Source organism: Thamnophis elegans, chromosome 1 (assembly GCF_009769535.1).
Source record: "Thamnophis elegans isolate rThaEle1 chromosome 1, rThaEle1.pri, whole genome shotgun sequence".
Taxonomy (NCBI): Eukaryota; Metazoa; Chordata; class Lepidosauria; order Squamata; family Colubridae; genus Thamnophis; species Thamnophis elegans.
Window position 1 is genome coordinate 160,011,371 of NC_045541.1, and position 13,547 is coordinate 160,024,917.

At 43.6% G+C, this 13,547-nt stretch overlaps 1 protein-coding gene across 1 annotated transcript in view; it reads left to right on the forward strand.

Annotated features, from left to right (window-relative positions):
• Positions 1-12,792, forward strand: part of NEMF (nuclear export mediator factor) — a 31,371-nt gene extending 18,579 nt beyond the window's left edge. The window contains exons 20-33 of the mRNA XM_032236962.1: positions 847-904; positions 1,079-1,137; positions 2,690-2,810; positions 3,162-3,420; positions 4,715-4,757; positions 4,857-4,906; positions 5,410-5,557; positions 6,973-7,050; positions 7,139-7,321; positions 7,449-7,481; positions 8,941-9,047; positions 9,136-9,179; positions 11,339-11,418; positions 12,584-12,792. Coding sequence (XP_032092853.1) covers positions 847-904; positions 1,079-1,137; positions 2,690-2,810; positions 3,162-3,420; positions 4,715-4,757; positions 4,857-4,906; positions 5,410-5,557; positions 6,973-7,050; positions 7,139-7,321; positions 7,449-7,481; positions 8,941-9,047; positions 9,136-9,179; positions 11,339-11,418; positions 12,584-12,661 — 1,341 coding nt within the window. The 3' untranslated portion in view covers positions 12,662-12,792. The remainder of the gene's footprint in view (positions 1-846; positions 905-1,078; positions 1,138-2,689; positions 2,811-3,161; positions 3,421-4,714; positions 4,758-4,856; positions 4,907-5,409; positions 5,558-6,972; positions 7,051-7,138; positions 7,322-7,448; positions 7,482-8,940; positions 9,048-9,135; positions 9,180-11,338; positions 11,419-12,583) is intronic.
• Positions 12,793-13,547: the final 755 nt, after the last annotated feature.

A 13,547-nucleotide genomic window follows, 5' to 3' on the forward strand; every position in this document is an offset into this window, starting at 1 on the left:
CCATAGAATAATATGGGGCTTCCCCCTTTTTCAATCTGAAGCCTTTCCCAAAGATGCTAATTACAGTTCCAGTCATCCTCCAAGCAGCATACAATTAAGGGTTAAATTTAGGTGGGGAAAACTATATTCAAATATTCATTCAACAATGTAGCTCATTGACTGAATTTGGGCCAATTTCACAGATGTATTCTCTCTTTCTTGCCTATCCTACTTCATAGGGTGGCTGTTTGTGGGATATTATTAAGGGAGACCTTCCCACCTGATATAGTGTCATCTACATCGGGGATCTCCAACCTTGGCAAATTTAAGACTTGTGGACTTCAACTTCCAGAATTCCTCAGCCAGCATGGTGGGCTGAGGAATTCTGGAAGTTGAAGTCCACAAGTCCTAAAGTTGCCAAGATTGGAGACCTCTGATCTACTTCCAAAGAAAAGACAGAATGTAAATGAAATAATAAAGGAATAAATAGTCCAAAAAACTGAGAACATTATCTTACCGAGACAAGTGGCAACAGACTTAATTGTGTTGCTCCTCTAATACTGGTCTCAGAAATAAAAAGATTTTCATATAAGTTTTTCCACATTTGTGGGTTTTTTCCCTGAAAGCTATGGAATTGTTGGAAATCGCCAGGGATGAAAGTTCTAGTTGCTTAATTAGTTCCCCCTTCTCCAGTCAAAGCACATTATATGGCGACTACCAGTGAATCTCTTACCTTTTGTTCTTCCCAAAACTCTGGCATTCATTTCTGTTACATATCCAACCCTCATTCCCACTTCTTTTACGATAAGGTAACCTCTTTGATGTGTATGATGTTATTTGTGTTTATTCATCATAATCTCCATGCAGGTGTCTAAAACTGCCCCCACTGGAGAATATCTGACAACTGGAAGCTTCATGATCAGAGGTAAGATCTCCAAGGAGACATTTCCTGAGTTCATTTCCCAACCCAGGATGGCTGTGGTGCTAATAACCCAGTTCAGTGAGAAGGGGAAATTATGAACCAGACTTCATATTCATGTTCTAAGGAAGCTGAATTTCATGGAAACCTCTATGATCTAATTACTTTTTTTTCTTCCAGGAAAAAAGAATTTTCTTCCCCCTTCTTATCTTATGATGGGCTTCAGTTTCTTATTTAAGGTACTGTATGTCCTTAAGTTATTGTTTCTTCTTTAGGGATGTATAAAAATGAGGTGCAAGATGAGATCTTCCAAGTATTCAATTCTGCTGTTTGCTAGGTTGATTTTAGGAGAAAGGATATTTTCTGGTTGAGGAAAGTGAAGTTGTGAAATCCTAGCAGCTCTTACTTGTATATACCAGAAGTCTGCTGTTCTGATCTTGGCTTCCCCAAACCATGAAGCAGACAAAAATTCCTTTTTATTAAGTTACTGTGAATTCCTCTCATTCACATCCAGCAAAGTCTTTTGAGGAAGGATTTACAGTCACAGACCTTATCTGGCTTGGAGAGCCGCCAGGCCGATATCGTCATAACTTGGCAAGGAGTCTCGGAGAGTCATGAACCAATTAAGCAAACTAATTGTCTCCTGCAAACTCCACTCCCCTTTCGCTCCTCTTTTATTTCCTCTGGGAGGGGCCATTCATCATCCACCTGTGGCCTTACTCTCAAGTCGACCCTTGTTCCTTAACTGTTCCCTTCATCTGGCAACTCTGCGCATGCGCACATTGGGAACATGTTCCAGGTGTTTGTCTGCCTCACTGATGTCTGACTCCAAAGGCAGCCGATAACTGTCAGGCGGCCCTGGACCCCTCTCTGCCTCTGACACAGAGCCCTCATCAGAGCCTTCCCCAGATTCCAGGACTGGCCCATGTTCCTCCCCAACCTCCTCACTGTCCGAATCTGCTGCCAGATTCATCTACATATGTCTGTTCAGTTACGTTTGTTGTATTTCTATCTCTCTCTTGTGTGGGTGCACATGTATGTGTATGTGCGCCCACACAGACACACACACATACACACAAACACACACACTCCAGACTGCAATGAGTTTTAAAATAGCCTTTGTTAATATTAGTGGGGCCTGTTTTGAAATCTGACCATGTTGTGTGGATTGAAGGAAGGTTTTTTTAAAAGAACTGTTGGGGAGGGGAGGATCAGTCAGCAGAACCTGATTAAAACTCTCTTGATGGTAATGAGGCTTTAAAGTAGCCTCCGTCCATCGCTTCATAACAGTTTTGTGTCCGTGATGTTTTGTTAATTAATTTTTTTGAGAAGGAAAAGCTAGTCCAGTCTCCTCTCTCAAAATCTATACTTTTCAGACACAAAATGCACTTCACTTTATGGTAAAACTGAAATTTAAGATCCTTTTAAGGTCTTCTAACCCGACCCCCTGCTGAAGCAGAAAACCCTATGCCAGGGGTGTCAAACAGGCGGCCCGTGGGCCGGATGCATCACGCCCAGGCCACACCCACCCCGGGAAAAACATTGTTAAATGTCACGTGACAGCAACCTGACACCGTGAGTTTGATACCTGCGTGCCCTACGCCATTTTAGACAAATGTTTCTCCAATCTATTCTCAAAAAGACATGGTCTTAGTCGGTCAATTGGAGTTTCTGGTCCAGGTATTTCTTCCTTTCTTTCCTCCCCCCCCCCCCCTCTGTGAGGTAGCCAGTTGAGTGCTGAGAGCTCTGCCTGCATCCAAGGAAAACCTGACTTTCTTTATCCGTCTCCAGGTGGACGAATCCTGTGTTTGGAGACACCGGGGTGAGCGGAAAATCAAAGTGCAAGATGAAGACATGGAGACGGTGACCAGTGCCACCAGTGAGCTGGCAGCAGAAGAAACAGAGCCCTTGGGTAATGCTTTAACCTAGTGCTGCCAAAGAAAGTGACGTTTCTCGAGTCTGGGCTTCCATTTCCATAGGGTGCCATTTCTTCTGCTGAGAGTCTTTCCATGATTCTGGATTGCTAGAATGATGAGATCAGTAAGCTGTATTGATTCCTCTAAATTGAAAGTTTCCTCAGATGGGGTCTCTTCCTTTGACATCTCGATCCCCGCTTGATCCTCCCAGGCAAATCTTGTCCTCCTCTTCAGTCCATAAGTTTTTCTTCCTTTTAAATTCCAAGGACTGTTTGCTTGCCTGCCTTAAGTCATGATGAGTGCAATTGAATGTCTGTTCGTTCCTTCTTTGGCTTTATTATACCAAGATGCACCAGAGGGAGATGAAAGTAGCAGTGATGATGAAGCTCATAAAGAGGAGGGCGAAGAGAAACCTGAGAACGAAGAACATTTGCAAGATGAAGAGCGTGATGGGAACGGGGCAGGAGATGCCTTGGGCATGGAAGAATCATCTGAGGAAGAGGATGACGTTTTGGAGGAAGAGGAAGAGGAGGAACCGACTAGCAATGCTTCAGAGATACTTTTTCCAGACACAACCATTGATCTTTCACATCTTCAGTCCCAAAGGTAATGGAAAGCAGGGCTATCTTTGCAAAACCACCTTTGGAATATGTTCCAAATACAAGTGTAAGATTTGAGCATTAGTCTTTGTCACTTCTCTCCTGAAACTTTTGGCCAATACTTCCTAGATACCTTTGTTTAATAATTTTGCTTCTTGTTCAGGATGAATAGGAGTGTAATGAGCATAATATCTGTATATATTTTTTTAAAAAATAAGCTATTTAAATAGTTTAAAAATTTGGAACCAATGTTGGTAAAGGTTGGATTTAAAAAAAAATGATTTCAGTTATGTTTGTGATTTGGGGCATTCTAGTTGCCGTTAAGGGACACAGTGGCTCAGTGGTTAAGCCGCTGAGCTTGTCAATCAGAAGGTCAGCAGTTAGCGGTTTGAATCCCTAGCACTGTGTAACGGGGTGAGCTCCCGTTACTTCTCCCAGCTTCTGCCCACCTAGCAGTTGGAAAGCATGTAAAAAATGTAAGTAGAAAAATAGGAACCACCTTTGGTGGCAAGGTAACAGCACTCCGTGCGCCTTCGGCGTTGGTCATGACCATGGAGACGTCTTCGGACAGCGCTGGCTCTTCGGCTTAGAAACGGAGATGAGCACCACCCCCTAGAGCCAGAAATTAGCACACGTGTGCGGGGGAACCTTTACCTTAGTTACTGTTAAATTGCTGTTTTCAACTACTACACACTGCCCAGAGTGTAATTTTGTGAAATGTGGGGCATACCACATAACTAAAAAAAATCTGAAAGAATGTTACAGTAAAGGATGGGAAACAATGTCTGTCAAGAGTATACAGGCCCTATGGTGACCGAATCTCATGTTCTAAAAAGATAAGAGCTTTAGTGTGCTAACTGATAGAATGGGCATCAGGATCTATATTTTGTTATGAAAGTATACAAAGAACTGTAAGGGAAGTTAATATAAATGTAAGTTGAGAAACTCTCTTCTGCCGCCTTATGTAAATATTGGGAGTCAGCTGCCATCTGACTCAGCTTTCATGTGGGAAACATGGGCCTCTTGCTTGTATTTGGTTCTAGCTGTTTTTGGCAGCGACCTGATTTTTCTTCCACATTCTGTGGCCAATTGGTTGACAGAGTTGACGTGGATTGGTTAGTGGGTGGATGTGAGTTTTATCAGGACTTCAGCCTAATTTATTCTTTTAAATAATTGTAATGTATAGTATTTTTGTTTCCCATTCAGCTCTTTTTGGTAAAATGTATTTAATAAATAAATAAACTTGCTTCTCACTAGGCTGTTCTTGTAAAAAAAAACAGCCCAACTTTGTTCTATTGTAGATCGCAGCTGAAATTTGCTTTGAAAGACAACATCTCAAGTTTGGTAAGCTCTTTGTTGATATCAATAGAAGACTTGGCTGCAGCTCATCCTGATGAAACAAAGACAGTCTAACTCTCTCTTTGTTTTTTGTTTTTTTTGTAGGGTGACAGCAAGTCTCAGGGGCGGAGACATCTCTCAGCCAAGGAGAGGAGGTGAGGAGGCCAGCTGGGACATTTAGATGAGTGTTTCTCCATCTTGGCAATTTAAGATGTATGGACTTCAACTCCCAGAATTCCTTAGCCAGCAAGGGAATTGAAGACCATACATCTCAAAGTTGCTACGGATGAGATATACTTATTTACATTTAGATCTAAGTGACAGTTTTGCATCTGCCTGAGTAGTTACAGCTATTGCAAGATGCATTCCTAAACCTAAATGACCCCTTAGATTCCTTTATCTTGCTTTTTTGCCTTCCCAAAGAGGTTTATGTACTATGGAGTCCCACAAACAAGAAAGTTAGTTGTGGACTCCATACTACATAAGCTACAGTTTCTATTGCATGTAGTTATATTGCTTACTACAGTTTTTGCGGCTGCTGTTGCCAGCATGAGATCTCTACCTTTCCCTTTCTTCTAAGACTTGGGTTCGTATCCTTGATATTTTGAAATAAATTAGCTAGCTGGCAGAAATTGTATGAAATTCTGCTTTCTCTTAGGGAGCTGAAGAAAAAGAAGCCACCAGGCGACCAGGATGATTCTGATCTTGCAAAAGGGAAGGATGAAGATCATTCTCCTCAGCTCCAGCTTTCTCCCAATGATTGTAAGGGTGCTGGCACGCAGCAGCCAGTGAAGAGGAGACAAAAGGTAAGCTGAACTGTGTGCATATTGGGTACTCCTCAGGTAACCTGATCAGTCAGGTGGGCAAAGCTAGAGATTCTAGAGTCCTACGGGATTGGGCGGCATATAAATGTTATTAAATTCAAATTCAATTCTTGGACCACTGAGAGTTCAGCAAGAAACTATGCCACATGCCTACAATCCAACATCACCCAAATATGATAGAAATATAGTTCCAAACAATCGGGCCTCATCTGGAAGGCCTCATGATTGTTGCCGTTAGTTGTAAAGTTGTGTCCGACCCATTGCGACCGTGGACAACATTCCTCCAGGCCTTCCTGTCCTCTACCATCCTCTGGAGTCCATTTAAACTCACACCGACTGCTTCATTGACTCCATCCAGCCACCTCATTCTCTGTCATCTCCTTCTTTTGCCCTCAATCTTTCCCAGCATGAGGCTCTTCTCCAGTGAGTCCTTCCTTCTCATTAGGTGGCCAAAGTATTTGAGTTTCATCTTCAGGATCTGGCCTTCTAAAGAGCAGTCAGGGTTGATCTCCTCTAGGACTGACTGGTTTGATCGCCTTGCAATCCAAGGGACTTACAGGAGCCTCATGATGGGGACAGCCAATTCAGGCTGTTTGGAATTTGTGTACACTGGGATGCGAAGCTCTTTATTCCTCTTAATGGTGCAATTCTGCAGAGTCACCTGGCCTTTTACCTGAATGTTTCAGATATCACTGCGCCTTGAACCGTTCTGAGTAATCTGTGGCTGCAGGCAAACTGCCTGTTTCCAGGCTGCCTGAAAAACCTCAGACCGAGCCTTTCTTCGATGCTTAAATCAGTCAAACCTCCTTGAGAATGTCTGCAGTTCACAGAGCGAGGACTGTATTCAATTCAATTCAACCTTTATTGTCAGTGTACAACGTGTACAATGAAATTGGCTGAGCCTCTCTTCGTGCACAATGCAACTCACAGTGAAAGACAAAAGAAAATCTCTAGTCCAGTGAATCCTACTAACAAACCTCCAGTCCTATTGCTCCATGTGAACTTATGGCACATTTCGCCGGGCCCGCAAGTCAATCACACTATGTTGTTGTAGGGTTATTTTTCATTCAGGAGTCTGACAGCCCATGGATAAAAACTGTTCTTCAGCCTGTTTGTGTATAGAAGCCCATGCTTCTATATCTCCTTCCAGATGGCAGGAGAATAAAGAAGGGCTGACCAGGAGGAGAGTCGTCCCTGAAGATTTTCCTCACTGTTCTAAGGCAGCGAGCTCTAGGTTGTCTAGTGGTATCACAATGTTTTTGTGCTGTAGTAGATATATCACAAATACAGAAAGCTACATTATCTGTGGATTGTTGTGGTTGAAGAGTAACATGTCAAGTTAAAGGCAGTTTGCAAGGAGACTTTTCAATTGCACTCCCTTCTGTTTTTGCCCACAGAACAAGCTGAAAAAAATCAAGGAGAAATACAAGGATCAGGATGACGAGGACCGGGAGCTGATCATGAAGCTGTTGGGAGTAAGGCAAAAATAGAGCTGACTCCCACCCCCTCTTTTAAATATAATGTGAAATTTGTCTTCTGATCCCTTTGGTCTGTCATATCCAGTCTGCAGGGTCAAACAAGGAGGAGAAACCCAAGAAAACCAAAAAAGGAAAAACGAATCAAGAATCCGCCAAGAAACAGTCCCAGAAACAGAGGAGGGACCAGAAGGCTGGCCAGGGTGCCAGGATAGAAGAATTAATCCCTGAGTTAGAGGGTGCTACTTTGGAGGAACATTTAGATGACAAGGTAAAATGAATAATAAAGCAATCATGGGTACTTAAAATAAGATTGAACGGAGTTCCGCAGGCTGTGTTCCTTCTTTTCTCTTGGTCTTGGCTCGAGTTTGATATTTTGTTTTCTTTGCCTCTTCCAGGAGGAGCAGGACCAAGACCAAAACATAAATGAGGTAAATTTGAGCTGCTTATTTGTTTTTTATTTAGTGGGGGGGTGGGGGGGAGAAAGGATGTTGGATATTCTCAGATTTCTTTATTTGATGGGAGGGCATCGTAGCTTGGACAGTGGAAATGGCTTTTCTGTTTTTGTGATAACCTCCACTCTCCTAGTTGATGGTGCCTTACTCTAAAACAGGGGAGTTAAACTCGATTCCATTGAGGGTTGCATCAGAGTAGTGTTTGACCTTGGGAGGGGCATGGCCAGCTCGAGGGTCACCCATTGAGGCTTCGTTTTCGGCTGTGACAGCCTCCTGGACTCTGTTTTTGCTGGCAGAAAGCTCCAGGAGGCCGTCGCAGTCGAAATCGGAGCCAGGAAGGGTCGGGCGTAGCCTTCCCGAGCTCCCTTTTCACTGGCAGAGGGTCTGTGGGCCAGATCTAAGCATCCCATGGGCCGTATCCTGCCTGCAGGCCTTAAGTTTGACACCCCTGCTCTAAAGGTTGTATCCGGGTCTCTGATGAATGTACCTGTTCTCTGTGATCACTTAAAAATGACTCCTCTCAAGTAGAAAAGAGCTGGTGGTGGAATGCCTATTTTTGCCATCGTTCCAAGGTCTTTAGTGCTACACCAGCAATGGAGAAAGTCAGTGTGACTTGCAGGGCAAGGAAGATTTGACCTCAGCCTAAAGAAATCCATCCTGCTCTGCCTGAGTTCTACAGTTCTAACTGTCCTTGCCCATGTGCCTTCAAGCACATCTTTGCAAAAGGTGTCAGAACCAGGAGATGCTGATGCTGCATCCCCCCCCCCTCCTCCTCCTTGTTTCTTTAAAGAAAGACTCAAAGAATTAGGCAGCTAATTCCATATTTCTGGATCCTGTTCAGTTGTAGGGATCCCAATCAATTGATGTTTCACCATTAGCTTAAAAATATTGTGGAGCGTCATCTGAATGGAAATGTGGAATGTGTGAGGGAAGGAAAGTCTAATTTGTTTCTAGCCATCTTTGTCTAATGTTGGGATTTTTGGGCTTGTGAGATAAATTAGTACAAAAAAGACATGAATAGCTATAGCATTTAGATTCATATACCGCTTCACAGTGCTTTACAGCCCTCTCTAAGTGGTTTACAATGTCAGCATGTTGCCCCCAACAATCTGGGTCCTCATTTTACCCACCTCGGAAGGATGGAAGGAAAGGATGTAAGATCGAGTCATCCTTTAGCTGGTGAGATTCGAACTGCCAAACTTCTGGCAGCCGGTAGTCAGCAGAAATAGTCTGCAGTACTCTAGTAACTACTGCGCCACCACGACTCACCAATGCCGCATTGCTTTGCAGTCCAATCAGTTACAATAGTAATGGACAATAACACCTCTTTGCAAAATAAGCACACCCTGTTGTAGTGAGAGCAGCTGAACATCCATGGTCAGTCTCCAGTTTCCCTTTGCATGATTTCACCATGTTCATTCTTTGCTGTATCCAGGAGGGGACAGCTCTGCTTGATTCTCTGACTGGGCAGCCTCACCAGGAAGACATCCTCCTCTTTGCTGTTCCAGTCTGTGCACCTTACACTGCCATGGCCGGTTACAAGTGAGTGTCATCAACTATTGGCATTGGTGTACCTGCCCAGAGAAAGCTATCTTCCTATTAAACTCATGCTTGTTTTTTTTCTCTTAAGATACAAAGTCAAGCTGACACCAGGCACTCAAAAGAAAGGGAAAGGTAATATATATTCCTTCTTGTGTGCGTTTCAGTCATTTGTCCTAGCTGTATAGTACTAAAACTGTTATTCTCTCATAGCTTTTAATTGGGTGAAAGTGTTTATAGGACAATTAGTTTTCCATCTGAGTACCTCAAAGGGGATAACTCTCAGACTGTGTTGAAAATCTGGAACCCATGGCTCCCATGAAGTTAACATTTGGCAAATTTTATAAACCGTTTTAAGAAGTAAAAAGTAATACAGAATGTCATAAAACATTCCTGTGGTCAACTCCTGATGTTTGACAGTGCTATACAGTTCAACATAGATTGACTTTTCCAAGCAGGTAGGTTTTTGAATATCTTCCTGAAATTTTAAAAAGTTTTCAAGTACTTTACAAACTCTGCCATGAAAGCATTGAGGAACCTGGTAAGAAAATATATTTGAAACATTGGCTGGTTAATTATTAAAGCCCTTTAATAGAAGTGCTGATCAGCAAATGTGTATTTTAGCTTGTCCATTAATAATTTCCATCAATGAAGCGACGGACGTGATGTGCCAGGGCCTCGAGGCTGTTAGGGACTGGATGGGGGTTAACAAGCTTGTACTCAATCCAGATAAGACCGAGTGGCTGCTGTGCTTCCCTCCTACTAATTGGCCAAGTGTTCCACCTCTCAGGCTGGGGGGTCAAATAGTACGCCCCTCAGAGAGGGTCCGCAACTTGGGAGTCCTCCTGGACCCACAGCTGACTTTTGAACACCATTTGTCAACTGTGACCAGGGGGGCATTTGCCCAGGTCCCTACCTGAACCGGGAGGCTCTCACAACAGTCACTCGTGCCCTTGTGACCTCTAGACTGGATTACTGCAACGTACTCTACATGGGGCTGCCCTTGAAGAGTATTCGGCGACTTCAGCTTGTCCAGAATGCGGCCGCGCGAGCGATCGTGGGTGCGCCTCGGTTCACCCACGTAACACCTATCCTCCGCGAGCTGCACTGGCTGCCTGTTGGTCTCCGGGTACGCTTCAAGGTGCTAGTTGTCACCTACAAAGCCCTTCATGGTAGTGGATCTGGGTACTTGAGAGACCGCCTTCTGCCGATTACCTCCCTTCGTCCCATCAGATCGCACAGAGTGGGCCTCCTCCGAGTTCCATCCGCCAGTCAGTGCCGACTGGCGACTACGCGGAGGAGAGCCTTCTCAGTAGCAGCTCCAACCCTTTGGAACGATCTCCCCGTAGAGATTCGCACCCTCACCACAGTCCAGAGTTTCCGCACAGCCCTTAAGATCTGGCTATCCCGTCAGGCCTGGGGATAAGATCTTCATACACCCCACCCGAATGTTGAATGAATGTTGTGTTTTATTGCTATTTTTATTTGTACCCACATATTATTTTACGTTCTGTCTTGCACTCCCTTCCCATGAGTTGTAAGCCGCCCTGAGTCCCTCAGGGAAAAGGGCGGCCTATAAGTGACAATAAATACAAATACTTGAGAGACCGCCTACTGCCAATTACCTCCACTAGACCAATTAGATCCCACAGACTAGGCCTCCTCCGAATTCCATCAGCCGGCCAGTGTCAACTGGCGACTACCCGGAGGAGGGCCTTCTCTGTGGCTGCTCCGACCCTCTGGAACGAACTCCCCGTGGAGATTCGTACCCTCACCACCTCCAGGCCTTCCGCACAGCCCTTAAAACCTGGCTGTTCCGACAGGCCTGGGGCTAAGACTCGCTGCCCCACTTCGAATGGTATGATTGTTGTGTTTTTTAACTATGTATGGCTTTTTATGTTTTTTGTAATTCTGTTTGTATTTCCCCTCCCTTTTGAGTTGTGAGCCGCCCTGAGTCCCCTTAGGGAAAAGGGCGGCATACAAATAAATTAAACCATAAACCATAAACCATAAAACCATTTGCTTTCACACATTTTCTCTCTGCTATTGACCTGTTGACAGTATCTCCTTTCCTCTTAAATTCTGTTTTATTTACATGCATACATACAATGTTCTGTCTTTCTCCTCAAATTAAACATTAACATAATTTTTTTTAAAAACAAAAACTGCTTTCCCCCAAGATGCATCTGATGCTGTCTCCTGAGAAGGTATAGAAAACCTATGGGGATGTTTGCAAGAATTCCCCAAAAAAGATAAACTGCTTATCTGCCTTGTGTTGTTTTCTGTCATAACAGCTGCAAAGACTGCTTTGCATAATTTCATGCAGTCCAAGGAATCGACTACAAGGGAGAAGGATCTCTTCCGCAGTGTGAAGGTAAAATCCTGCTTTTGCAGGCACGGCGCTAATCTACGGTCTTGCATGAGAGTGGGCAATATTTGCTTGTAAAGCAAGCGTTGTGTGAACAAAGAAAGAAAAATTGGCTGTAAACTCCCTGTGAAACTGAAATACATAGACTCTTGTTTTTTTTTAAGTTGAAAATTAGGGGATGGATTGCAAAGTAGTAAGTCCAAAGTCCTATGACACAAAAGTTAGACTTTTAGATAATGAATAATATTTTGCCGAAAACATTGGGATTGAGTGTGAGTGGCGGGCTGATAAGACTAGCCCAGGGGTCGGCAACCTTAACACTCAAAAAGGGTTCTAACTGGAAACCCCCCCCCCTCCCGTTCAATTCTGGAGCCAATTGGAAGTTTGGTTCCCCCACCATAGAGTCTCCTCCTAGCACAATGTCCTTTTTCCTCTGCTGACCAGAAGTCCAGTTTCCCCACCATAGAGTCTCCTCCTAGCACAGCGTCTTTTTTCCTCTACTGACCAGAAGTCCGGTTTCCCCACCATAGAGTCTCCTCCTAGCATGGTGTCTTTTTTCCTCTGCTGATTGGAAGTCTGGTTCCCCCACCAGAGTCTCCTCCTAGCGTGGCACCCTTTTTCCTCTACCTGTTCTAACCGAAAGCCCTATCAAATTGTGGAGCCCACTGGCGACAGGGAGCCGCAGCAGAGGGATGAAAGAGTCACATGCGGCTCCAGAGCCACAGATTGCTGACCCCTGGACTAGACCATCCCTCCTAATTGAGAATACAATTTCATCTCAGAAGTGTCTTCATAGGGGAAAAAAGTTATGTAAGATTGTTTTTGAAAACTATAGTTGGGATTAGCGATAAGGAAGAGATCCTACCCGCCTTAGAAAGTTAACTGGATCTCAAGTTCAACTAGGAGCACTTAGACGTTCTTCATTTGAGATCAACAATAGGGATATATTTAAGATATTCTTCTTATGGATTAGGAAATCCACAATAGCCTTCCACATTAGGAAAATTCATAGGTCAATGGACCTATAATTTTAAGTTCCTTAAATTTTTTGTCAACTATAAAGAAGTTTACCTGGTATTTGCTGCTTGTTTTAGCATCTGGCTTTCCTGCTGCTACAAAAATACTGTAAGAACATAGCTAATCAAGAGGGACATGTGATTCTTTTGCATAGGATACTGACCTATCCAGGAATATTCCAGGCAAAGTGAAGGTGTCGGCCCCTAATCTCCAACATTTGAAAAAGAAATGATATGAACTATGGACAACTTCAAAAGCTTGCACCTTTGGATTATGTTGCCCAATGACGGGAGCAATGACAGGATACATCATCACTGGAGCACCTTTCTGTTTTGTTAATAAAATCCACTACTGATCAAATGATTACAATTGCTGTGCTTTTGCCCCCTCCCGTGTTTTAAAGTAACTTCAGTTTCTTCCTAGAAAGTGGATTTATTTTGGGAAGTGCTTATGGTTCAGCCTGTTACAACCCTTGATTCTTTGTGACCAACTGGGCTCCATGTTACATTTCATATTTGTACTCTTTTGCTACAGCATAGAGCTGATTTTTTTCACTTCATCTTCTTTTGCTAGATTGTCTTTAGATGATTATCTTTATTGTATTAGAAAGCAGCCTCCAATCTTTTGGCCACCAGGGATCGGTTCCATGGACAAAGATTTTCCCATGGACCAGGAAGGCATGGTGTCACATGCTTCCTGCACACGCACAGATGACGCTTTGCTCACATGGTCCAGTACCTGACGGCACTGGTCCATGTACCGGGGGTTGGGGACCCCCATATTAGGAGACTATATGGATAATTTTAAAAATTTGGCATGAACTTGGATGATGCATTTAATACATATTTAGAAGAAAAATAATTATTGGCTTCGGTTCCATACTTTCCATTGTGATTAGAAACTTCAAACCACCATTCTCCCGAAGTCCCATTCCAGAATATGCTTCTTAGTATTGGAGGCACTGAATGCCAAAATGGCATTACGTTTACCCTTTCTCAGAAATCAGGAGTAATAGAAACAATTAATTGTGGGGCAAAATCTTAATTTTGCATGTAAGGAAATGCTGCATTGAAGATCCCTGACCATAGATTTCATAAATATGGGGTTGTGCTATATGG